At 28.8% G+C, this 26330-nt stretch overlaps 1 protein-coding gene across 10 annotated transcripts in view; it reads right to left on the reverse strand.

Annotated features, from left to right (window-relative positions):
• LOC129751889 (fasciclin-2) overlaps positions 1-26330 on the reverse strand; it is a 489480-nt gene that overhangs the window by 140521 nt on the left and 322629 nt on the right. For all 10 annotated transcript variants that reach the window (XM_055747656.1, XM_055747653.1, XM_055747652.1 and 7 more), the window contains 4 exons: positions 21686-21852; positions 3337-3461; positions 2891-3186; positions 1619-2819 (listed from right to left, as the gene is read on the reverse strand). In XM_055747656.1, the coding sequence (XP_055603631.1) occupies positions 1619-2819; positions 2891-3186; positions 3337-3461; positions 21686-21852 (1789 nt within the window). The remainder of the gene's footprint in view (positions 1-1618; positions 2820-2890; positions 3187-3336; positions 3462-21685; positions 21853-26330) is intronic.

The following is a 26330-nucleotide window of genomic DNA, read 5'->3' on the forward strand; positions in this document are numbered from 1 at the left end:
GAGCCGTTTTGGCAATGAGAGCACCATATAGCAAAGGATCAAACGAACAAAACTACAATAGGGACTCTTTAAACAGTAAATTTCCTTGAAGTCTTCGTTATGCGGAATAGTAGGCCTAGGCTTCTAGAAGCTTTATCGACGATGTGATTGGTGTGAATCTTTAAATCCAGCCGTTTGTCAAGAATGACACCAAGATCTTTCACGTGCTCAACTCGAGCGATAGCCTCGTCGCCGAGAAAAAAAAACTGCTAATGAAAGCCACTTACGAGAAAAAGAAATTACTGTGCATTTACTACGATTCAAAGGGAATCAGACATCAGACATCAATTGTCTTGCACCAGGAGGCGAAGAGGTTCAACTGGTCCAGCAGGAACTTCGTCGGGACCTGTTATGGGATAACATAATTTCAGGTCATCTGCGTAAGCTTATATTTGTCCATCGAAGAGCAACATCGCGTCGTTGAAACAAATCGAGAATAGTATTGGTCCTAGATGGCTCCCTTGAGGCACTCTAGAGGTGAAAAAAACAGGTTGTAGAAGGATTCGGCCGTTCGGACAATGAATGAGTTTCTGCGAAATTCGATCGGCAATCGACAGGCATAAGACTGGATCTTAAATCATTACGAAGAGTGGTAATATTTGAGTACATGTTTGAAGTTTAGTACAAGTTCAGTACTACGGATACACGGCTCTGAATAACCACGATCGTTAAAGATCGAGTCCCTAAAATCGAGGATGTCGATGGAGAAAACAGCGCTGGAACATTGCGGATGATTTGAAGTAGATAAAAGAAATCATAATGAAAAGTCGTCTTCAAAGTTGGCGCAACGGGTACTTTACAAGGAACTGTGGGATTGTGCAGAGTAGGCTCATAGCACACTAAGAAAATAAATTGTTTTTTTTTTCGAACTGATTCAGTTCATATTATTGTAGAATTTACATTTTAATGGTAAATTTTACACGATGGTGTCTTGTGAAGCGGACAATCGGATTTGCAAAACAATTGAGGTGACCTCGCCGTAAGCTCCAAAGCAGGAAAACCTAGTCGATGTAAGTTGATACAGGGAATTCTCCAGTCTTTCAGATATCTAGGCAGCAGTTTAAGAAAGTGCAGTACAGTACAACCAAAGAATACGAGATAGTTGGGGGTGATCAAGTGAATACCTCGGATTACACGTAAGACATTGAAACCTTATCCTTTTCCTTTGATTTTACATATACCTACTCTAGTCCATAGCTCAAGAAGGGCGAAAAATTGGACTGTGAGAACTACCGAGCGATAACTGTAATGAATGCCGCCTACAAAGTACTGCCCCGAATCCTACTCCGCTGCCTAATGCCACAACGAGCAAATTCGTGGGAATTCATCAGTCCGGCTTCATGGAGGGACGGTCTCGTGTAGTACCTTCTTCGAAAGGAGCAGGGACGCATTTAAATTTTAGACAAAAAAAATAAGTAAGTTTTGAAAATGTCAAGAATATCAGTGTTAATTTTTTTATCTTCAACTTTCTTTGATAATTGCTTCAAACTTGCATGATGTACAAAATTTTAAATAGAACCCTAAAGTCTGTGCTAAAGCTCTATTAACATGGAATTCTAAGAAGAATAAATCTACTTACCGGGCAGTACTTCACCCTGTAGAACGTGATGGGCTCGCCATTGTCAACGGGAACGTTCCACCGCAGCTCGAAGTGATCGGCATACGGCGAAGTGACAACGGCATCGTCCTCTTCGTTCTCCTCCTGGATCGGAGTGTGCAACGTTTTCGGCGTTTCCGGTTCCGATCGTCTCGGCGTCGATTGAATCACATATGCAGACCAAACCCCAAAACCGACAACATTTCGCGCCGCAAACCGGAAGCTGTACGAGGTTTGTGGCCGTAGGCCTTCGACGATGTAGGGGCTGTCTGGAGACCAGGACCGGTTGAAGGCAGAGTTCCAGTCCGGGTTGAATTCTTGTTTGTATTGCACGTACATGGCAGTGATTGGCAGTCCCTTTTCCGTTGGTGGAGGTATGATGTCGAAGGTGATCGAGGTGGCGCTGACTGATCGTGCTTTGGCTTGGGCAACGGCGTCGGGGACTCGGGCTTCGCGGAGCTCCATAATATGTTCGGATTGCCCGAGGCGGTTGGTGGCGACGCATTTGTAGCTTGTGTAGTACCTTCTTTCTCGTGGGGTGATGATCAGGTCACTTCGTACGCCGTCATTTTTGATTTCCATGTTGATGTCATAGAGATCTTTAACTGGTCGATCGTTCCAGCGCCATTCGATGGTGGCATTTGGGATAGCTTGGGCGAAACAGCTTAGGTTTGCCGGATATTGTTCCCAGGTGTAGACCGGAGGTAATAGTTTCATATGATCGAAGTTTGGTTTGTATTCGACGGTGATGTGACCAACTTTGAAGGCAACATCGCCTGGGTTACGGGCTATACAATCGTACAGGCCATCATCGGTTGGGTCGATTTTGGATATCCGGAGGTTTCCGGTAGTTTCGCCTCGTTCGATGTTGGTGTCCATGTCGAGAGTGATGCGGTCGTCACTGACCTGCAGGCCAACGGAGTACTCTTCAGTGGTGCCAAAACGACGGAATGTGATTTCTGGTGGAGGTCGGCCGAAAGCTTTACAGGCAAGAACGGCTTCACTCGTTTCAGGTACTGTGATATTCATAAACTCGATAATCTTGGGACGAATCAAAACATTCAGCTTGGCTGTGGAATCGGAGATACCGGCCGCATTCCGGGCTACGCATTTGTATGTGTCGTGGTCATCTTGTTCGACTCGACTGATATCAAGCTGGCCCGTGAGCGCATTTACCGAGAATCTGAACAAAGAATTTAAAACCGCTTATAAATGGGAAAGAGAAACAACATCTAGTGGCTTGAGGCAACATACCTATCAATTTCGGAAACGTCCTGCTGAGTACTGAGCTTAATCCATTGAAACTCGGGCACTGGCTTTCCGGTGGCGTTGCAGAGGAACGAAAACGATTGGCCCTCGACGGCATTCAGCACCGGAGGCAGTTTTTGTACCTCCGGCTTTATTTGCACTTCGACTCGAATCACTCGCTTGGCTAACTCACCGGTTGAAATGACCACAGCACGACAAGTATACAAACCATCGTCAGCTTCCGAGACATTCTTGATCAGCAATCCTCGATTCTCGATAACATATCGGCCACTGGATTTAATCTGTGAAATATACATTCACACAGTGATTGTGGGCTCTCATTTCAGTTGGAAAAGACCGGAACCGGACCGTCAACTTGCGGCCAGCTCAGCCAATGCAATGTGCTAGGCTAAGTAGAAAGTTCCCCCTCTTCCCAAAAACCCTCAACTTACCGGATCTCCGTTCCGAAGCCAGTCAACGGTGGCCGGCGGATTTGCCGTCACCTCGCAGCGCACAATGTAATCGTCGCCCAGGATTGGTCGCTGGTCTTCCGGTGCATCCTTCCACGTAATGGCCACTGTTGGAAATCGGAAGCACAAAAGAAGAGAAGGCAACTGTAAAATAGCTGTGGTTGACAATTTCATTCGGCCCCCTCATCTGAAATCGTCATCATCATCATCGCCATGATGATGGTGGCGCGGTTCGTAATTCTACCACGTTTCATCATATTCAAAAGGATGGCCACTCAGTCTCTCTCTAGTCCTAAGTAAGAATCGGTTCATTCATTCGTGACCAGCTCTTTAGTTGGATCCTACTAGTTAGTCAGACTAAATGGTGCGTCGGGACATGAACCGTTACAAAAGCATGAACGAAACGGACGCACCGTATGGACTCGCGTTGATAGTCGACTAACTTAGGGGTCGGTAACCTCTTAGGATTTAATGATGGTATTTTAAATTTTTACAACTTTTTTATGTAAACGTATTTTACCCAATATGTCCTTCAAAATGTGTTAAGACTAAGAAATAACATTTATCTAACCATCATTCTTGGATTTTGCATTCAAAAAAAGTATTTTAGGGGAGTAAATTTGAAGAAAAAAAGTAAATTTATAAAGATCCAAATGAAAAGTTATGTATGCATGATAAATGAGAGTAAAAATAAGAAAAAGTTTCAAAGTTCAAGCACTCAGTTATGATGCACATTTGTATGGTTTTCTTAGACTGGTACTTTATATCTTTCATTTAAAAAGATTTTTTGAAACCTTAAATTTGAAACCTATGTAATTTTAACAATTTCTGTCAATTTGGTGATTTTTGTAATTTTTGAAATTTTTGTAATTTTTGTAATTTTTGTTATTTTTTGTAATTCTTGCAATTTTTGTATTTTTTGTAATTTTTGTAGTTTTTGTAATTTTTGTCATTTTTGTTATTTTTGTAAATTTTGTAATTTTTGTAATTTTTGTAATTTTTATAATTTTTATAATTTTTGTAATTTTTGTAATTTTTGGAATTTTTGAAATTTTTGTAATTTTTGTCATTTTTGTCATTTTTGTATTTTTTGTAATTTTTGTAATTTATGTAATTTTTGTGATTTTTATAATTTTTGTAATTTTTGTAATTTTTGTAATTTATGTAATTTTTGCCATTTTTGTAATTTTGGTAATTTTTGTTATTTTTGTAATTTTTGTAATTTTTGTAATTTTTGTAATTTTTGTAATTTTTGTAATTTTTGTAATTTTTGTAATTTTTGTAATTTTTGTAATTTTTGTAATTTTTGTAATTTTTGTCATTTTTGTTATTTTTGTAATTTTTGTAATTTTTGTAATTTTTGTAATTTTTGTAATTTTTGTAATTTTTGAAATTCTTGAAATTTTTGTAATTTTTGTAATTTTTGTAATTTTTGTAATTTTTGTAATTTTTGTAATTTTTGTAATTTTTGTAATTTTTGTAATTTTTGTAATTTTTGTAATTTTTGTAATTTTTGTAATTTTTGTAATTTTTGTAATTTTTGTAATTTTTGTAATTTTTGTAATTTTTGTAATTTTTGTAATTTTTGTAATTTTTGTAATTTTTGTAATTTTTGTAATTTTTGTAATTTTTGTAATTTTTGTAATTTTTGTAATTTTTGTAATTTTTGTAATTTTTGTAATTTTTGTGATTTTTGTAATTTTTGTAATTTTTGTAAATTTTGTCATTTTTGAAATTTTTGTATTTTTTGTCATTTTTGTAATTATTGTAATTTTTGTATTTTTGTAATTTTTGAAATTTTTGTAATTTTTGTAATTTTTGTAATTTTTGTAATTTCTATAATTTTCGTAATTTTTGTAATTTTTGTAATTTGAGTAATTTTTGAAATTTTTGTACTTTTTGTAATTTTTGTAATTTTTGTAATTTTTGTAATTTTTTTAGTTTTTGTTATTTTTGTCATTTTTGTAATTTTTGTAAATTTTGTAATTTTTGTAATTTTGGTAATTTTTGAAATTTTTGTTATTTTTATATTTTGTAAATTTTGTAAATCTTATAAATTTTGTATATTTTGTAAATTTTGTAAATTTTGTAAACTTTGTTAAATTTGTAAATTTTGTAAATTTTGTAAATTTTGTACATTTTGTAAATTTTGTAAATTTTGTAAATTTTGTCAATTTTGTCAATTTTGTCAATTTTGTAAATTTAGTAAATTTTGAAAGTTTTCTAAATTTTGTAAATTTTGTTAATTTTGTAAATTTTGTTAATTTTGTAAATTTTGTAAATTTTAAATTTTGTAAATTTTGTAAATTTTGTAAATTTTGTAAATTTTGTAAATTTTGTAAATTTTGTAAATTTTGTAAATTTTGTAAATTTAGTAAATTTTGTAAATTTTGTAAATTTTGTAAATTTTGTAAATTTTGTAAATTTTGTAAATTTTGTAAATTTTGTAAATTTTGTAAATTTTGTAAATTTTGTAAATTTTGTAAATTTTGTAAATTTTGTAAATTTTGTAAATTTTGTAAATTTTGAAAATTTTGTAAATTTTGTAAGTTTTGTAAATTTTTTAAATTTTGTAAATTTTAAATTTTGTAAATTTTGTAAATTTTGTATATTTTGTAAATTTTGTAAATTTTGTAAATTTTGTAAATTTTGTAAATTTTGTAAATTTTGTAAATTTTGTAAATTTTGTAAATTTTGTAAATTTTGTAAATTTTGTAAATTTTGTAAATTTTGTAAATTTTGTAAATTTTGTAAATTTTGTAAATTTTGTAAATATTGTAAATTTTGTAAATTTTGTAAATTTTGTAAATTTTGTAAATTTTGTAAATTTTGTAAATTTTGTTAATTTTGAAAGTTTTCTAAATTTTGTAAATTTTGTAAATTTTGTAAATTTTGTAAATTTTGTAAATTTTGTAAATTTTGTAAATTTTGTAAATTTTGTAAATTTTGTAAATTTTGTAAATTTTGTAAATTTTGTAAATTTTGTATATTTTGAAAATTTTGTAAATTTTGTAAATTTTGTAAATTTTGTAAATTTTGTAAATTTTGTCAATTTTGTAAATTTTGTTAATTTCGTAAATTTTGTAAATTTTGTAAATTTTGTAAATTTTGTAAATTTTGTAAATTTTGTAAATTTTGTAAATTTTGTAAATTTTGTAAATTTTGTAAATTTTGTAAATTTTGTAAATTTTGTAAATTTTGTAAATTTTGTAAATTTTGTAAATTTTGTAAATTTTGTAAATTTTGTAAATTTGGTAAATTTTGTAAATTTTGTAAATTTTGTAAATTTTGTAAATTTTGTAAATTTTGTAAATTTTGTAATTTTTTTAAATTTTGTAAATTTTGTAAATTTTGTAAATTTTGTAAATTTTGTAAATTTTGTAAATTTAGTAAATTTTGTAAATTTAGTAAATTTTGTCAATTTTATCAATTTTGTAAATTTTGTAAATTTTGTAAATTTTGTAAATTTTGTAAATTTTGTAAATTTTGTAAATTTTGTAAATTTTGTAAATTTTGTAAATTTTGTAAATTTTGTAAATTTTGTAAATTTTGTAAATTTTGTAAATTTTGTAAATTTTGTAAATTTTGTAAATTTTGTAAATTTTGTAAATTTTGTAAATTTTGTAAATTTTGTAAATTTTGTAAATTTTGTAAGTTTTGTAAATTTTGTAAATTTTGTAAATTTTGTAAATTTTGTAAATTTTGTAAATTTTGTAAATTTTGTAAATTTTGTAAATTTTGTAAATTTTGTAAATTTTGTAAATTTTGTAAATTTTGTAAATTTTGTAAATTTTGTAAATTTTGTAAATTTTGTAAATTTTGTAAATTTTGTAAATTTTGTAAATTTTGTAAATTTTGTAAATTTTGTAAATTTTGTAAATTTTGTAAATTTTGTAAATTTTGTAAATTTTGTAAATTTTGTAAATTTTGTAAATTTTGTAAATTTTGTAAATTTTGTAAATTTTGTAAATTTTGTAAATTTTGTAAATTTTGTAAATTTTGTAAATTTTGTAAATTTTGTAAATTTTGTAAATTTTGTAAATTTTGTAAATTTTGTAAATTTTGTAAATTTTGTAAATTTTGTAAATTTTGTAAATTTTGTAAATTTTGTAAATTTTGTAAATTTTGTAAATTTTGTAAATTTTGTAAATTTTGTAAATTTTGTAAATTTTGTAAATTTTGTAAATTTTGTAAATTTTGTAAATTTTGTAAATTTTGTAAATTTTGTAAATTTTGTAAATTTTGTAAATTTTGTAAATTTTGTAAATTTTGTAAATTTTTTAAATTTTGTAAATTTTGTAAATTTTGTAAATTTTGTAAATTTTGTAAATTTTGTAAATTTTGTAAATTTTGTAAATTTTGTAAATTTTGTAAATTTTGTAAATTTTGTAAATTTTGTAAATTTTGTAAATTTTGTAAATTTTGTAAATTTTGTAAATTTTGTAAATTTTGTAAATTTTGTAAATTTTGTAAATTTTGTAAATTTTGTAAATTTTGTAAATTTTGTAAATTTTGTAAATTTTGTAAATTTTGTAAATTTTGTAAATTTTGTAAATTTTGTTAATTTTGTAAATTTTGTAAATTTTGTAAATTTTTTAAATTTTGTAAATTTTGTAAATTTTGTAAATTTTGTAAATTTTGTAAATTTTGTAAATTTTGTAAATTTTGTAAATTTTGTAAATTTTGTAAATTTTGTAAATTTAGTAAATTTTGTCAATTTTGTCAATTTTGTAAATTTTGTAAATTTTGTAAATTTTGTAAATTTTGTAAATTTTGTAAATTTTGTAAATTTTGTAAATTTTGTAAATTTTGTAAATTTTGTAAATTTTGTAAATTTTGTAAATTTTGTAAATTTTGTTAATTTTGTAAATTTTATAAATTTTTTAAATTTTATAAATTTTGTAAATTTTGTAAATTTTGTAAATTTTGTAAATTTTGAAAATTTTGTAAATTTTGAAAATTTTGAAAATTTTGTAAATTTTGTAAATTTTGTAAATTTTGTAAATTTTGTAAATTTTGTAAATTTTGTAAATTTTGTAAATTTTGTAAATTTTGTAAATTTTGTAAATTTTGTAAATTTTGTAAATTTTGTAAATTTTGTAAATTTTGTAAATTTTGTAAATTTTGTAAATTTTGTAAATTTTGTAAATTTTGTAAATTTTGTAAATTTTGTAAATTTTGTAAATTTTGTAAATTTTGTAAATTTTGTAAATTTTGTAAATTTTGTAAATTTTGTAAATTTTGTAAATTTTGTAAATTTTGTAAATTTTGTAAATTTTGTAAATTTTGTAAATTTTGTAAATTTTGTAAATTTTGTAAATTTTGTAAATTTTGTAAATTTTGTAAATTTTGTAAATTTTGTAAATTTTGTAAATTTTGTAAATTTTGTAAATTTTGTAAATTTTGTAAATTTTGTAAATTTTGTAAATTTTGTAAATTTTGTAAATTTTGTAAATTTTGTAAATTTTGTAAATTTTGTAAATTTTGTAAATTTTGTAAATTTTGTAAATTTTGTAAATTTTGTAAATTTTGTAAATTTTGTAAATTTTGTAAATTTTGTAAATTTTGTAAATTTTGTAAATTTTGTAAATTTTGTAAATTTTGTAAATTTTGTAAATTTTGTAAATTTTGTAAATTTTGTAAATTTTGTAAATTTTGTAAATTTTGTAAATTTTGTAAATTTTGTAAATTGTGTAAATTTTGTAAATTTTGTAAATTTTGTAAATTTAGTAAATTTTGTAAATTTTGTAAATTTTGTAAATTTTGTAAATTTTGTAAATTTTGTAAATTTTGTAAATTTTGTAAATTTTGTAAATTTTGTAAATTTTGTAAATTTTGTAAATTTTGTTAATTTTGTGAATTTTGTGAATTTTGTAAATTTTGTAAATTTTGTAAATTTTGTAGATTTTGTAAATTTTGTAAATTTTGTAAATTTTGTAAATTTTGTAAATTTTGTAAATTTTGTAAATTTTGTAGATTTTTTAAATTTTGTAAATTTTGTAAATTTTGTAAATTTTGTAGATTTTGTAAATTTTGTAAATTTTGTAAATTTTGTAAATTTTGTAAATTTTGTAAATTTTGTAAATTTTGTAAATTTTGTAAATTTTGTAAATTTTGTAAACTTTGTAAATTTGGTAAATTTTGTAAATTTTGTAAATTTTGTAAATTTTGTAAATTTTGTAAATTTTGTAAATTTTGTAAATTTTGTAATTTTTGTAAATTTTGTAAATTTTGTAAATTTTGTAAATTTTGTAAATTTTGTAAATTTTGTAAATTTTGTAAATTTTGTAAATTTTGTAAATTTTGTAAATTTTGTAAATTTTGTAAATTTTGTAAATTTTGTAAATTTTGTAAATTTTGTAAATTTTGTAAATTTTGTAAATTTTGTAAATTTTGTAAATTTTGTAAATTTTGTAAATTTTGTAAATTTTGTAAATTTTGTAAATTTTGTAAATTTTGTAAATTTTGTAAATTTTGTAAATTTTGTAAATTTAGTGAATTTTGTAAATTTTGTAAATTTTGTAAATTTTGTCATTTTTGTTATTTTTGTAAATTTTGTAATTTTTGTAATTTTTGTAATTTTTATAATTTTTATAATTTTTGTAATTTTTGTAATTTTTGTAATTTTTGAAATTTTTGTAATTTTTGTCATTTTTGTCATTTTTGTATTTTTTGTAATTTTTGTAATTTATGTAATTTTTGTGATTTTTATAATTTTTGTAATTTTTGTAATTTTTGTAATTTATGTAATTTTTGCCATTTTTGTAATTTTGGTAATTTTTGTTATTTTTGTCATTTTTGTCATTTTGTAAATTTTGTAAATTTTGTAAATTTTGTAAATTTTGTAAATTTTGTAAATTTTGTTAATTTTGTGAATTTTGTGAATTTTGTAAATTTTGTAAATTTTGTAAATTTTGTAGATTTTGTAAATTTTGTAAATTTTGTAAATTTTGTAAATTTTGTAAATTTTGTAAATTTTGTAAATTTTGTAAATTTTGTAGATTTTTTAAATTTTGTAAATTTTGTAAATTTTGTAAATTTTGTAGATTTTGTAAATTTTGTAAATTTTGTAAATTTTGTAAATTTTGTAAATTTTGTAAATTTTGTAAATTTTGTAAACTTTGTAAATTTGGTAAATTTTGTAAATTTTGTAAATTTTGTAAATTTTGTAAATTTTGTAAATTTTGTAAATTTTGTAAATTTTGTAAATTTTGTAAATTTTGTAATTTTTGTAAATTTTGTAAATTTTGTAAATTTTGTAAATTTTGTAAATTTTGTAAATTTTGTAAATTTTGTAAATTTTGTAAATTTTGTAAATTTTGTAAATTTTGTAAATTTTGTAAATTTTGTAAATTTTGTAAATTTTGTTAATTTTGTGAATTTTGTGAATTTTGTAAATTTTGTAAATTTTGTAAATTTTGTAGATTTTGTAAATTTTGTAAATTTTGTAAATTTTGTAAATTTTGTAAATTTTGTAAATTTTGTAAATTTTGTAAATTTTGTAGATTTTTTAAATTTTGTAAATTTTGTAAATTTTGTAAATTTTGTAGATTTTGTAAATTTTGTAAATTTTGTAAATTTTGTAAATTTTGTAAATTTTGTAAATTTTGTAAATTTTGTAAACTTTGTAAATTTGGTAAATTTTGTAAATTTTGTAAATTTTGTAAATTTTGTAAATTTTGTAAATTTTGTAAATTTTGTAAATTTTGTAATTTTTGTAAATTTTGTAAATTTTGTAAATTTTGTAAATTTTGTAAATTTTGTAAATTTTGTAAATTTTGTAAATTTTGTAAATTTTGTTAATTTTGTGAATTTTGTGAATTTTGTAAATTTTGTAAATTTTGTAAATCATGTAGATTTTGTAAATTTTGTAAATTTTGTAAATTTTGTAAATTTTGTAAATTTTGTAAATTTTGTAAATTTTGTAAATTTTGTAAATTTTGTAAATTTTGTAAATTTTGTAAATTTTGTAAATTTTGTAAATTTTGTAAATTTTGTAAATTTTGTAAATTTTGTAAATTTTGTAAATTTTGTAAATTTTGTAAATTTTGTAAATTTTGTAAATTTTGTAAATTTTGTAAATTTTGTAAATTTTGTAAATTTTGTAAATTTTGTAAATTTTGTAAATTTTGTAAATTTTGTAAAATTTGTAAATTTTGTAAATTTTGTAAAATTTGTATTATTTGTAAATCTAGTGAATTAAGTTAATTTTGTAAAATGTCTTTTTTGTAATTTTATTGTCCTGTTTTGGTTATTTTTGTTATTTTTGTTATTTTTGTTATTTTTGTGATTTTTGTTATTTTTGTCATTATTGTCATTTTTAACATTTTTGTCATTTTTGTCATTTTTGTCATTTTTGTCATTTTTGTCATTTTTGTCATTTTTATCATTTTTGTCATTTTTGTCATTTTTGTCATTTTTGTCATTTTTGTTATTTTTGTGTCATTTTTTGTCATTTTTATTATTTTTAGTCATTATTTGTCATTTTTTTGTCATTTTTGTCGTTTTTAGTCATTATTTGTCTTTTTTGTAATTTTTTGTGATTTTTGTCATTAAAAATGATATGAAATTATTTCATAACGGTCTTTTTACTTTTAATGATTTGTTGTTGAAAACTCTTCTTTGAGGCGGGAGCTATTGGCAGAAAAAATTACATCGAAATTTTGACAAACTTTAAAATGTGGGTTCTTTTGATAAAAGGTTGCCGACCCTTGTTCTAGCTTTTACGGATCTGTAGACCACCAACTGTTGTGACTACTCTTTATCTAAAAGAGGAGTTCATAATTTACGGAAGCTTTATTTCATTAATTTAAGAATCGAAGTCTTGTTAATTATGATTACAATTTGATATTTTGAAAATCCTTAAGCACAGCCAGAGGCCGAAAGCTTTTTGTACTTCTTTGAGTTTAAGTTTTCAGAAATGCCAAAAAAATATATTAATATTTGTTGAGGCACATTTCAAAGTTTTTGAAACAAAGTTTAAGAAAACAACATTTTTCAATATAATTCTGGTCTAACGTTGAGCGTTTTTGTCTTTTGAACCTTACCTCATGTTACACATCGCATTTTTCAAAATTGCATACAATGGAGAACATTAAAATATGGAATGCACTTAACATCCCCCAATAAGTCCACACTTTCATGAACGCTTTGTACAACAATGTTCGGTTTTTAGTGATTCTGGGGAAAATTTATGTTGAACATGTTCCCGGTGTATAGGGTTGAAAATTTGTTTCTATCGAATCCTTCGAAAGGAAAGGATGCTTCCACACACATTCAAGGCGAAATGGTGAATTTTGAGAACGTACATTGCCCTGCCCGGTTTTCCTGGACTTCCAGCTGGTTATTGCATTCCATCATCCCAACTTACTTAACGCAAAATGTGAGAGGAGACTGACTGCCAAATGCTTCGGACAACTTTTCGGCAACTGGTGAACGGACATCTTCTTCATGCATGGTTGAGATGAGATTCAAAGCATCGTTTATGCACTCTGCCAGGGGTTGGGCAGCAGAAATTATGAAAATGGTTTGGTCGGTTTTGGTCGTCAGCATAGTTTGCCCATTTAAATTCCTGATCGTTTACAAACTTTCGGTTGAATTTCAAATGTGCCTCCGTTTCCTGGACTTACTCATCAGCTTGCATGTGCCAGGACAAGAATGTGTGGCTCCAGAGAGTTTGGCGTTCGGCGCATACCAATGACCTTACTGGGTCGTTGTTTGGCCGGCGGCTGATAAACTACTAATTTGATCTGACCAATTCGCATAGTTAACAGGTTTCCAGGGTAGTTTGCAATTTAAGCATTTATGGGGAATGTCAAGAGGGTTAAGCGGTTAGAAACAGTACCGTCAAACGGGGAACAAGCAACAGCAGGGTTAGATCGAACATTTGTATACCATAACGCTTATTCAATTTTTATTTTAATATGATAAAATAATTCAAATTTTGTATTAACAAAATGATGATGACATAGTTTCTTACAATGAGGGATATTTTTTTAAAAAGTTTTCGATTCTCATAGAAAATTTAAAAAATCGATCAAGAGATGTACATACAAATATTTTCATTTTTCGATGCCCTTAAAAACTTTATTCAGTAACGGATTTTATTTATAACGGATTGCTTTAATGATATCACCTCCAAGCTTTATATTTTTTTTACTATCCTATACCAACACTGTAAGTGTAAAAATATTTTTCGGGCAATCTCCATATTTAAAAAAAAAATTTATAATTCGGTTACCAGTCTGAGCTAAAATGCATCAAAATGTAAATCGAAGATTCACCTTTAAAATCTCATTTCCATATGCTGGAATATAATTGATTTCCATCATGCGTTTATAAATTAAAATTTCATCCATACAACCTTAATTTTTATGATTTCAGCACGTTGATTTCTTTTGCAATATTTTTCACCCCTATATGTATGCAGCATCCTTATGCTTTTCCTTTAAATATATTTTTGACAGAAAAAAAAGTGAAATTCATTTCGAATGAAATTAAAAATAACGGCAATTGGTGCTTCATGCGTTATGACATAATAAATACATATATCAACAACTATAAATTTTCAAGCATTTTCATTTCGTTTTTCATTGAAAACCAAATTTGTTGCAACTTACCCATTTTTCTTAGTAGGGTGGAAATCGCATGTTTTTATGAATTTTAAAACAAATAGGAAAAAACCAATAATTTTTCTGACAACGTTAATTTTATCTTCCATCGAAATTGAAATTTTTGATGTATAAGCGGTATGATTATCTCTGGACATTTAGTTTTTAGAAGCCATTGAAGTTGAAAATTGTTGCATGATGTCCCACTTAACGGTACTTAACGGATTTGTTTCAGTTGAAGGAAAAATTTTAATTTGTCTGCATACAATTTGTATTTGTATTTGAGAAACCCAATGATCAGAGGTGAGAAAACGTCAAAATAATAAATTTTGAATTGAACCTGCTAAACATTTTATGCATAATTTTTGCCTACTTTGCCGATTAAATTTATCTGTAGGGCAGAACCCCTTTTTCTTAGTTTCTTAGTCTCTTTTTAGAAAACAAAATGCAGATCGCCGATTTTTCCATTTTCTGACAGTTTTCTATGCTGCAAAAGTAAGGTCGATACATGAACCAGTAAATGAACTAGAGGCGTTCATGTGGGACTAAAAAAATTGTGATATTTTGAAAGTTAAAGGGGACTTGATCATTTATTAAAGAAGTCTTGATCCTTTATTGACAAAAATCATACAAAATCTTTTTCTTCAAGGATTTCATCCTGTCAGATGATTCATCTATCTCCTCGTGTGAAATCTTAAGATAAAAGTTCCATTGACTTTTTTGGCCATATTAGTTTTCATTTCACAGTTTTTAAGTGTCAGACAAAAAGAGTTCTGAAGATTCGTCTATATTTATTTTTTGCACACTTAAAAGCGCAATTTTCTAATTCTAAGAAAAATGAACAGTTTTTTATTCCTTTTAATCAGGAAATCATTGGATAAATATTGATCATTGCATGAATACACATAATTTCGTGCTTGGCAATGATAAACATCCATTCAGAAGAAAAATATATGTTTTTTTTACTCGAGGGATCAAGTGTACCCATATCCTACATTCTGGAATACTTTTTCTTATCTTATTTTAATCACCGCTGTGATATATTCTTATCAAAGCGCTCTAGCTTTGATTTTTCCACCTATAATACTTTCATGTTCTGTCTAAACATTCTACCTTGAATTTTCATAACTCGCCGAAATGCCAAAAATTAAATAAGTAGGAATACTTTTTCTAAAATATTGAAAGTTTACTATTGCTTTAAAAGTATGCCTTTGACATATAATAAAAAAAAAATTTTATTATAACTTTTTCTTGTGAAAAACATTTTAAAGTGATAAAAAAGATTTTCAAGTCACATTTTGTTAGATTTTTTAAGCACAGCGCAATAGCTCAAAAATATATTTTTTTATTTTTTTTAAATAACAGGTTTGTTGTTTTGTTCTATTTGGCAAATTTTTCTAGAACACTTGATTAATGTAAGACTTTCTAGTTTCAAAATGTAGCCGAGGAATCAAGTATCCCCAGGGATCAAGTATGCTCATTCCCCACTATATAAAAAATTCAATTTTTGTTTGTGTTTAATCGATATTGATGATATCATACATTGGATTGATCTGCAAATTGACACTAGTGAGTTTTGGAAGATATAAAATTGATTTCAAGTATGAATTTTTGGGATTATTGTGTTTGCAATATTTACGCCATCGTCGGATTGAAATGAAAACTTACATGTTGCATACGAAAGTTTCAAAATTCAAATTTAGTTATAAATAATGACAACAACAAAAATGCACAGTTATTAAAGGAATAGATTTTAAAATAATATTTTTACTTATGACCATTACACAAACTCGATAACATAAGAAATTTTTACTTACGATTCGAAATAAATCTAAATTAAAGTTTCGAATCAGTGCTTTTAGTCATCAATGAATTATTTAAAGTGATGTGCTGTAGGCATGAGTAAACTATTTAAAATTATGCTTCTTTTTCTGAACTAGGAATTTGCTTAAAAAATTTAAACAGCCGAGTTTACATTTTAAACTTCAATATTTCCGAAACCCCAATAAACGAAATTTTATTGAAATTTCGAATTAAACTAAAATTTAAAGCTTCGGACATAAAAATCACAGAAATTAAATACATATATAACCCACATTTAAAAAGAAAAAAAAATCCGAATTCTAGAAAAAATTCCAGATCAGGTAAGAAATTAATCAAGGGTTCAATTTGCTCGGAGAAATGATAATAATTGTTATTCAGTAATCATCTAAGTAACATTCCTTTTCTTCATTTTGAATTTCAGACTTGATTGAAAAATTACGCTATGATATTTTGAATCTGAAAAAAATATTTAAACACTCTTTGAATTGTGAATTTTTGATTGAAAAAAAAAAAAGATTTTGAGCTTGAGAGAATTCATTCAAAACACATACTTGAAGATTAAATTTAATTTGATACTAAGAAGTAAAACAATTTTGTTTCAAGAGTTCCAGTTATCAAAATCAGAGAAAAAATTATTTTTAATATTCAAATCCCCAGTTAACAAAAGAAAAGGCTAAAAATTTCATTTAACAATAATAACTTAAAACATTTAAAAAACACATGTTCAATACAGCATTGAAAGCTTAAACTAAAAAAAAACAAGTGTCGAATGAGTGATTTCTTGTGATCATACAATAAGAAACTTTTAAAAATAAAAATAAGGAAATCGAAGATATGTTGAAAATATTGGATGCACAAAGAAAATACTAATTTAATCAATATTGCGCATAAAAAATTAAGCCTCAAAATTGCTTCTTCCAACTTTTCATAGATTGAAGAGGTAAACGATTCAAAAAAAGTGATTTAAAGTAATAGAAATAAGTGAAACGTTCATAAATTTTGAAGCGCAGGTTTTATAGTTAAAAACTTAATGCTCTGAATATTTTATCGTCGTCGAAATACTAGATCCTGGAAAGGTGGAAGCCATGATTTTCTTATAAAAAATTAAGCTTTTAAGGCTTCCAAGAAGAAAACGATTTCCAAACACAATCCTTCAAAATTGAAAAACAATGAGAGAATTATTTAAAAAAATTAAAAAAAGTTTGACTTCAAAAATTCTGTTTATTTAAAAAAAAACTACAATATTCGGTAGGTTTATTTTGAACATAAAAACAAAATGAGAAATTTTAAAGATCTAGTTTTGGCGATATGGAATTTATCAATTTAAAAATCAATCAGTTTTGAGTTAATCAGTTTTTTGAGTGAAATCAAGAATTGCTGCTGTAACAAATCTTGAAGGTAAATATAATCTGATTCTATATTTGGTTATTATTCTTCATTAAATTTAGGAATAATGATGATTATGATGATGTTGATGAATGATATGAAAAAGTTTATTTCTAATGGTTTTAAAAAATTGGAAAGATATCATTTAAAGCATTTTTGATACAACTGAAGAAACTTATAGAAGCAGTATAATTTGAATTAACAAATTTGCTTAAGCCTGAATTAGATTTTTGATTTAAAAATATCTAAAACTTAATTTGATTTAAATGTAGTAAAATGAGCAAGCAGAAAATGTCTATAATTTTTTTCGTTGAAATCAAAATTACTTGCGTAAGTTGATTATTGATTTAAAACCTCTATTTTGATTTTTGTATGTTTTATAGTTTTAAAGTTAAAAATTATATTTCTAAATGATTTTCAAATTATTTTCAAAAGTCATTCCAAAAACAAAAGCTGTTATACAAAAAACTATTTTTTTTGTTTCTATTATAGTCGTTTTACCATTTTTATGGCATTCGCGACTTTATCAACGTTACAGTTGGCGGATCGTTATTGAAAAACTTATCCGGTACAACTGCGTTCGATGTTTACTCTTGGGCTCGAACTCGCGGACATCGGCTCAGGAGACAACAGACATGCCAACTGAGCTATATCACAAGCCACCAATAAACTTATTGCATATTTAGATTCAGGCACCCAAATTAATCAAAACCATCTCTTACATTATTTGCACCTCGGAATAATGTGAATTTTGTGGCATTATAAAATTTATCAAGACCCTTTTGAATATGGAGTCTAGCATTCAGAAGAATGAGAATCATAAAACTCCATTGAAATTGAAATTCATTTCTTGAGGAATATTTCTTATCAGCATAAATTGGCTATCGTGAGTGTTCAACACCTTACATGAATTAATTTTGAAATTCAAATGGTTGGCTTGAAATTTAGAACTTGTTGAAGGGGTGTTCGGATCAGATCAAATTGCGTGTAAATCGATTATTTGTTTATTAATAAAATCGAAGTATTTTTATTTTTTCAGTTCAATATGTATAAAAGACGGAAAAATATTCAGTTAAGATTCCTATCGACCTAGTCCAAATTGACGAGATTTTTGTATGAGGTCTGCCATCAGATTTTGTAGTCACCTTATTCACTTTCTTCGGCGTCAGTTTGCTTTAAACTGCTTCTCGCTTCTTACAGTTTTTTGGGTCTTCTTACGATTTTACTTAACTATCGTTCAATATTTTTCTATTGGAAAAAGTTCAGATGTGTTGGGAGAGATCTTATCCTTGGGCACAACCTGAATGTTGTTAGCGGCATGCCACTCCATGACCTTTTTTATAACGGAAGGATGACAAATCCGTCCAAAACAGCACAGACAAGTCCTGTTTCTTCAGGAAAGGCAGCAAACGCTTTTGAAGACACTCTTCTACGTGAATTTTTTGGTTGACGGCCCCGGCTGCCATAAGAATGTTGCTTTACAAGCCTGAAGTACAGATAGCTTCCTAAACGAGATATTTCTTAGCAAACTTTGATAATATATAATATGCTAATATAATATATAATATGTTTAATATGCTTGAGAATGTCTGCCACCTTTCCCCTTCCGGTTGATGTAAAATACTCTTGTCCCGGAAGCTGTCTGAAGTCTGCCTTCGTGTGGGTTTCGTCGTCCATTACCACGCAATCAAACTTTGTCGCCAATGTCGTATACAGCTTTCGAGATCTTGGGCAGGATTCCGAAAAGTACAGCTTTGCTATGACAGCTTCTTTCTTGCCAAACAAACTGTCTCGGTTTTCCTTACCACTCGGTTCGCTGCTGTACCGTCGGTAACGAATCGTAATGCTTCGGCTACATCGCACACGTGCGAGAACCCAGGCTGTATCTGAACAATCTGCTCAAAGCATGCGTTGCCGAAAGTGTTGTGCTTTAAGCTGTAGCGAACCCAACCGACAGTTCGGTTTTCATCCCTTCATGCCTCCTGTTTCGAATATAATTTCATCCTAACTGTCGGCTGCAGGGCGTGACAGCCTTTGCAGGACTGTCACGGGTGACTGTCGCGCTGCTGCTCGGATCGAATAGATCGAACGAGCCATCGAGCAGTAGCATACGATCTAGGCGAAACGCGATGTGTGGTGCCGATGCAGGTTAGGCGATATAATTACCTTCTATCCTATAGGGTCCTATGAGGAGGGTGATCGGGGTGATCACCCCCCCTCCCCCCATTAAGCGAGAAAGAAATTCATACCTACGCTCGTTCGAAATTAACTCGGCCCGAGCGTGGATGATAATCCAAAGCGAATCTCGGCTACAGTCGGACGGAGTAGGTAGTACTGTCATGCGAAATTCAACGCATTGAAAACTGTCACGAAGATTCTCCCAAAACTGTCACGAAGCTTAAAAAACTTTCAAACCCACGAACAAACTTTCGCATGAGGTTAAACGAGGCCTCGATGTACATCGCACGACCGCTCCTTTTAGAACTGTCGGGGAAGAAATATTCGGAAAGCTTTCATCGAGGTGCACGTGCGACGTTCGCAAGAATACTGTCGTTCGCCAGTACTTTTCGGAAGCCTGATCTTGGGTTTGCTGTAAGGTTTTGCTTTTTATTGCGAATAACAGTCACTAACTTCTTAAAAATCGATAGTCCGGATCGTTTTTAAGCTTCATGCACGGTTCTAGACAATATTCCCAACTTATTGGCGACATCACGAACCTTCGCTTGAAAGTGCTAGCCACACTTCTGTTTGTCACTGCGTCTTCCGAATTTCGATTTCGCCTAGATTCCAGCTTCCTAGTTCTCGAAATACGTTCCTCGAATATTTTCATAACTTTGGTGACGGTTGTTATCGCCACATTTAACAATTTTGCTATTTCTGCGTGCGTGTAGTTTGGATTTTCACGACGCATATAAAGAATTCTGATTCGTAGCTCCTCTTTCTTGGACGCCATTTTGAAAACTAAAGACCTAGTGTCGAAAACCAAATAGAAGCATCATTCTACACACACCTACAAAATGAGGGGTGATCAGGTTTTTTATATGAATGATAAGAAAAAATCTGTTGACCTCTTTTTGATCCGAACACCCTTTACTACGGGCAGCATGAAACTTATTCGACGCGTGACTCGGAGAAATGGCAATTGGAAGCCTCCCTTTGGAACACCTGACAAATACACGGGACGACTTGAAGCATCAGGAAGCAAGATGAATGTGCACTGCTGTAACCATATTGTCGTGATTTTGCATCAGATTGAGATAATATTTTGTACAAGTAAATTTTAAGGGACATGCAATCGATTTAAGGTGTGCAATTTCGGATCAGGGTTCGGTAAAATCGGTCGTCTATATTAACTACTGATAATACTGATAAGTGATAATGCATCGGATTTTGATGAAAATTTGCACATGAGAAGATTTCAGCATGGACAATACAAATTTAATTTTCGAGAGAAGGGTTTCTGCTTGTTATTTTTTGACTATTTTTGCAATTATAACGTATTTATGCATAGGATTAAGAGGATAATTCATAAAAGAGAGTAATGCAGGACGAGAAATCGATTGATGCTTTAAAACTTTGTAACTAACGACAGAAATGGGATCGTGCTTATGAACTGACTTAGGTTTTAGAAATAATCGTCTTCTTTTGCATCGGATCGATACGAAATTCAAACAAAACAGAAGACAGAAAAAGGATCGTCCATAATAACTGTTCGATGTTTTTGTTATGAATTTTTTATAATGTATCGGATCGGGATAACAATTCATAAATGAAAATTTTATAGGACAGGTAATTAAGTCGCAGCCCGTGGCATACAAGATAGCTTTCAAGTCTTCTAAGCCAACGGTCATGAGATCGAATCCCGGTCACGGCATACATATATAGAAAAATTTCTCTGGGTTGGTGTTTTTAGCATTTCTAAGATGCTAGCCATCATATCCTCGAAAGTTGAAAGCTTAGAGTTAAGTTTAAAGAAAACTTCATTGTGTGTGTGTTCGTGTTAGTTTATAAAAAAATCGATTCCTGTTCCTTTCAATGAAAATGCAAAAATTGTGAAACGTTTTGAACTAAACTCGTTCTCAACTTCAGACGGAAAGATCCACTAGAACCTGATATTAGCCTTAAAAAAACATAATTGCAAGGCTCATTTCCCCCATAAGTATCTGAAAGTTATAAGTGTTCAACAAGCCGTTTTGTCTTGATTACGCTCATCCGAAAGTTGGCTGTACACTAGGTTACGAGGAGTTCTAGTTGCACCGAATGAACACAGTTCTAACAATTCTGGAGCACGACCCAATAACTTATTAACTCACCCTCGCAATGAGTTTCCTATTTTAGTTAGCAATTAGCCAAAAACCAAGTCGATAACGCAGAAACTTCCACCGCAAACTTCATTCATAATAAAACTGTGGGGCTGCTTTAGCCTCCGGGTTCAAAATCTGGCACCAGAGCAATACACGGAAAGAGAGAGACCGAGTGAAAAACTAGGGAAAAACTAAAACTCCACTCACCGTAAGTTTCGACCGAAACGGAAGCCCCGAGCTGTTCCGTAACGGAGTAGGACGCCGCACAGTAGTACATCCCGGCCATCGATTCCTGGAGTGAGTTGAAGATCAGGGCCAGCGCCTGACCGGATGCAATCGATTCCGTGTAGATGGGAGGCGAACTTTGGCCGGCTCTGTGGAGGAAAAATGGGGTAGGGAAAAAAGAGAATCGAAACAAGAATGTTTCTGTTTAGTTAGAGAGAAAAGTTTTTTTTTTCATTTTCAATATTTATCATCAGTTGGCACAAAATTTCGGAAAATATTGGCTCTTAGCTTTGGGAGCACATAATCTGTACATGGTTGCTTAGATAAATCTTGCAGTGTGTATACATTAAAATGGGCGGAAAACAGGAGAAGAAAAAGTGGGTTGTCAGTGTTTATTAGAAGATGGGCCGCTTCCTTGAGTGTGTGTTCTTGTTGTTGTGTGGCTGTGTGGAACAAAATAAATAAACACCGAGTCCAGAACCGATGGAATCCCTTTTTGTGGATTCGGCGGGAAGTCTTTTAATTAGATTTGAGATGCTTTTATCAGTGCAGGGGAAAAATGGGTCTTCCCGGTGCGCTTTAGGAGTGAAAACTTTTACTTTGTCCGTCCGTTCGTCATTTCCTGTTCCGTTATGGCTACCCGCAGAACCGGATTCAGGAGGAAAAATTATTATTGACTTTTTGTAAAAGGATTATTTTATGTTGTAAACCAGAATTGGAGGTCTTGAAATAAAAAAAAATAAAAAAAAACCCAATGAGATAAGGACTTTTTTGGAAATTGACACTACACAAGAAAAGTGTTTTGTTTTCACCAAATTAATAATGCAGTTGAGATTAAAAATTGACTTTTTACCAATAATGTTTCATTCTTAATAAATGCCATCATCAGGGATTATTTAACAAGGGATTGAAATCAAGAGAGAATTCTTTCCATTTGAAGTGGTAATGATCAAAATTCCACAACTGCTTCACAAATTGCAACATTTAGCACATTTTCATTCTCTCTGAGCACTGATTTCTCTCATTTGAACTCAGTCCTTCTAGTTCTCGCTAACAAATTGCCACAAATTTCCACAAATTGCCACAAATTATCACAAATTCAATCATTGGCTGCACAATTTGTGTGATCATTGACGAATTTTCTCCCTTCATTTCTGTTCCCCGCATGCATTGCAATATGAAATCATTGAAAAACAATTTTGTGGATGGAAACAACTTCATAAAGAAAATGTTTTTTATGAATTATTTTATCGGCTGTATCGATAAAAATATTATTCTTTGAGAAAGAATATTTTAGAATTGAAAGATTATAGATGGATAGAAGATTAGAATAAGATGATTTTGAATTGAAATTTGTTTGTGTATTTTGAAATGTTTCAAAACAATGAATTAGGCTCAAAGGCTTGTGTGCAGTATAGAGTTTTAATTGCGTAAAATCAATAAGTGGATTGAAGTGGTGAATTTTGTAAACACAACTCTGGAATTGGGCTTGTGATATAGTTCAGTTGGCAAGTCAGTTGCTTTATGAGCCGATGTCCGTGATTTCGAGCTCAAGAGTAAACATCGAACACAGATATACCGGATAAGTTTTTCAATAACAAAGCAAAAGAAAATGACCTGATTATCCGAAAACTAAAATAAATCAATCGAAAAGTCGATAGCTTCGAATCAACTTTGTGCTTTCATTATATTCAATTTATTGCCCTCGTTTAAAAGAACTGTAGTAATTTCACAGATTATAGAAGTTTTTCTTACCAAAATCTCGGCCTTTTACTAATTTAATGTTACATTTTTTGTATTCTAGTTATCAGTTTCCCAGCAAACATTTTTGTAAGTATATTTCACACCAAACTTTGTTATACGATTCATAAACATTATAGAATCATTGCATAAAAATCGGTAAACGGCATAGACCTACCAAAGTGGAGGCAATATACAAACATGTGTTTAACTTCTGTCTTAAGCGATAAGAATCATACGAATTGGACGATATTCAACACCTTATTCGTACATCCTCAAAGTATGCGAGAGAGCGCAAGATTTTCTCTCAATGCCGTTGCTAGCGACAATATTTGCTGCTTCTCTCATTGGACAGTTTTTAAAAATAACCCATTTGATTTGCACTGCTTATCGTAGAGAGAACAACAAGGCTGTTTTTTCACTTGATTCCAACGCGGGAGAACAAATTTGCAAACATGGCGGACTTTCTATCATATTCGGTTTATACCGACTTTAAGTAACGATTTTTATGATATCTTACTTATTTTGTAGGAATTGCAATTCGCATTAACATTGTTAACGAATTGAGCTATCAGTTCTATTGCGGTTTTATGTTTGCTGGGTTGAAGCTTTGATGTTAACCCTATACTGCATGGGCTATGAATCTGTTGAGAAAAAAAAAGGTTTCGTCAACATAAATAACTTTATTGACCTCAAACTAAGCAAGAATGTCAAAAACGAAATAATTTTTTCAGTAGTTTTTATTGTTTAAATAATGTAAGAAATGCGATTTTTTTCAGATTTTATAATTACTAAAAATGTAAAAAAAAAACAAATAAATTGGAATTATTTGCACGGAAGCTTGTATGCAATAAAGTTGCTAACTATATCATTGCATAAATCTATAAATCAAGTAATTTTTTATCGAAACAATCAATAAAATCAAGAATATAAAATGTGAAATAACTACCATCTTCCACAATTTGTTTTAAGTCTTGTAATAATCTATCATCAGTCTTGTAATCTTTCGGATATATCAATATTTTTCCAGAAATTCAAGCTTTATTAATCCCCCCTTCAGGTTTTTTGGAAGTTTCGGGGGGAGGGGGGGGGGGGGGGATTAAGAAATTTATATTTGTTCCAGGCTTATTACAAAAAAATTGATTGATTTACCTTGAAATTTAAATTTGTTTTGACAACTTGTTTTTTCGGAATTTCATGCTTAAAAATGAGTCTATCTGCTTTCTCGTGATGAATTGAAAAAAAATTGTTTCGTTCTCCAATTTTAATTTTTCAATATTATTCTTTCTAATTTTACCTTCATGAATTGAATTCAGTTTTATTTTCACTTTCTGTCCTGGTTTCCAAAAAAGTAATTTTCGTTGAGTTTCTTTTCTAAAAAAATTTGGAAACTGAGTTCTGGTTTGAAATTCAAAGTTCTTAGACATTATCATACGGAATCCGTTATTTGTTTGATATGGAAAATTTAAAAACTATATATTTTAATAGATTTTGAATCAGCACTCAGTCTCTATACTCAGTATGCAAAGCTATTGATTAAGCAATCTTATCTTAAATTTGATACAAACGATGTCCACGTCCATCTTTAACGACGAAACATCAACAAATAAATAACTATCGATTTTTTATTTGAGTTATTCCACACTTTCATAATTTTTTTTTTTAATATTTTGAATAAATTCGGAGGATATAAACTGTAAATCTCAATTTTGAGTTCCGTTTTTTTTATTCTCACTGAGCATATCATTTGAGTTATAGTGTGTAGCTGTAGTTATTTGTACTTTTTCAAAAATCAAAATAGCAATTCATAATTGAATTCCAATATTTTTCCTAAGGTTGAGTTTTAGAAATTTTGAACAATTTCGAAATTTCTTTAAATTTTTGTTTAATAATAAGTAAATTTGAATTTTAAGATTTTTACTACAACAGAAAGTAATTTGCGATAAAATCTTTTGAGAAAAACCATGAATAACTATTCGTTTAGAACATAACACAAGTTATAAAAAGCTCAAACCGTTCCCAATATTCAATTTTGATACTAAATTTCGTTGTACTAATCGACGAGTTTTCTTTTATAAGGCTCTCTCTCTAAAGGCAAAATAAATTCCAAAATCGATTACAAATTTATAAAAAAAAATTTTTAACAATTGTTATACCTAACGTCGTTTCATCCATTCCATCTAATAGGTTTGAAATGCACCTGAAATACGCATTTGTGTAGGTACCATTTTCCCGTTTTAGTATTTTTCATTTACCAGATTTTTTTTAAAAAAAAAAAGCTTTTTTAAGGTTGCCAGATTGCCCGGTTTTATTCGGGTTGGCACGGATATTCCATAAAAAGTTTGAGAAAACTCCGTTCCGGCCCTGTTGCCCAGACTTCATAGAAAACAGCTCGAATTTTTCCCGGATTTATTCACTATTTTGTCAAATCAAACAGATAAAAAACCAATTGTGTTACAAATTTTTATTATTTATGCGTCCAAATCGAAATTTGTGAACAATTTTCATAAAAATAATCTTGAAAGGTTTTTGGAAGAAAAGATACGATACTGAATAAACTTATGAGTTTTAATGAAAGAAATAAAATATTTTTTTTTTTTTTTGTAGAGAAATGAATCCAACTTAGATGAAATTTCAGGGACTAGATGAGAGAAAATCGATGTTGAAAAACATGCGAAAAAAATTCGCCTTGTCTCCCAACCAGTATAATATTCATACGCCAGGTTGGTCTCCTGTAGTAGAATGTTAATACATGGGCCCCGGAGAGGCGCAAGATGTGGGTTCAAGTCTCACCGGGAGACAAGGCGAATTTTTTTCGCATGTTTTTCAACATCGATTTTCTCTCATCTAGTCCCTGAAATTTCATCTAAGTTGGATTCATTTCTCT

This window comes from Uranotaenia lowii, chromosome 3 (genome assembly GCF_029784155.1).
Source record: "Uranotaenia lowii strain MFRU-FL chromosome 3, ASM2978415v1, whole genome shotgun sequence".
Classification (NCBI taxonomy): domain Eukaryota; kingdom Metazoa; phylum Arthropoda; class Insecta; order Diptera; family Culicidae; genus Uranotaenia; species Uranotaenia lowii.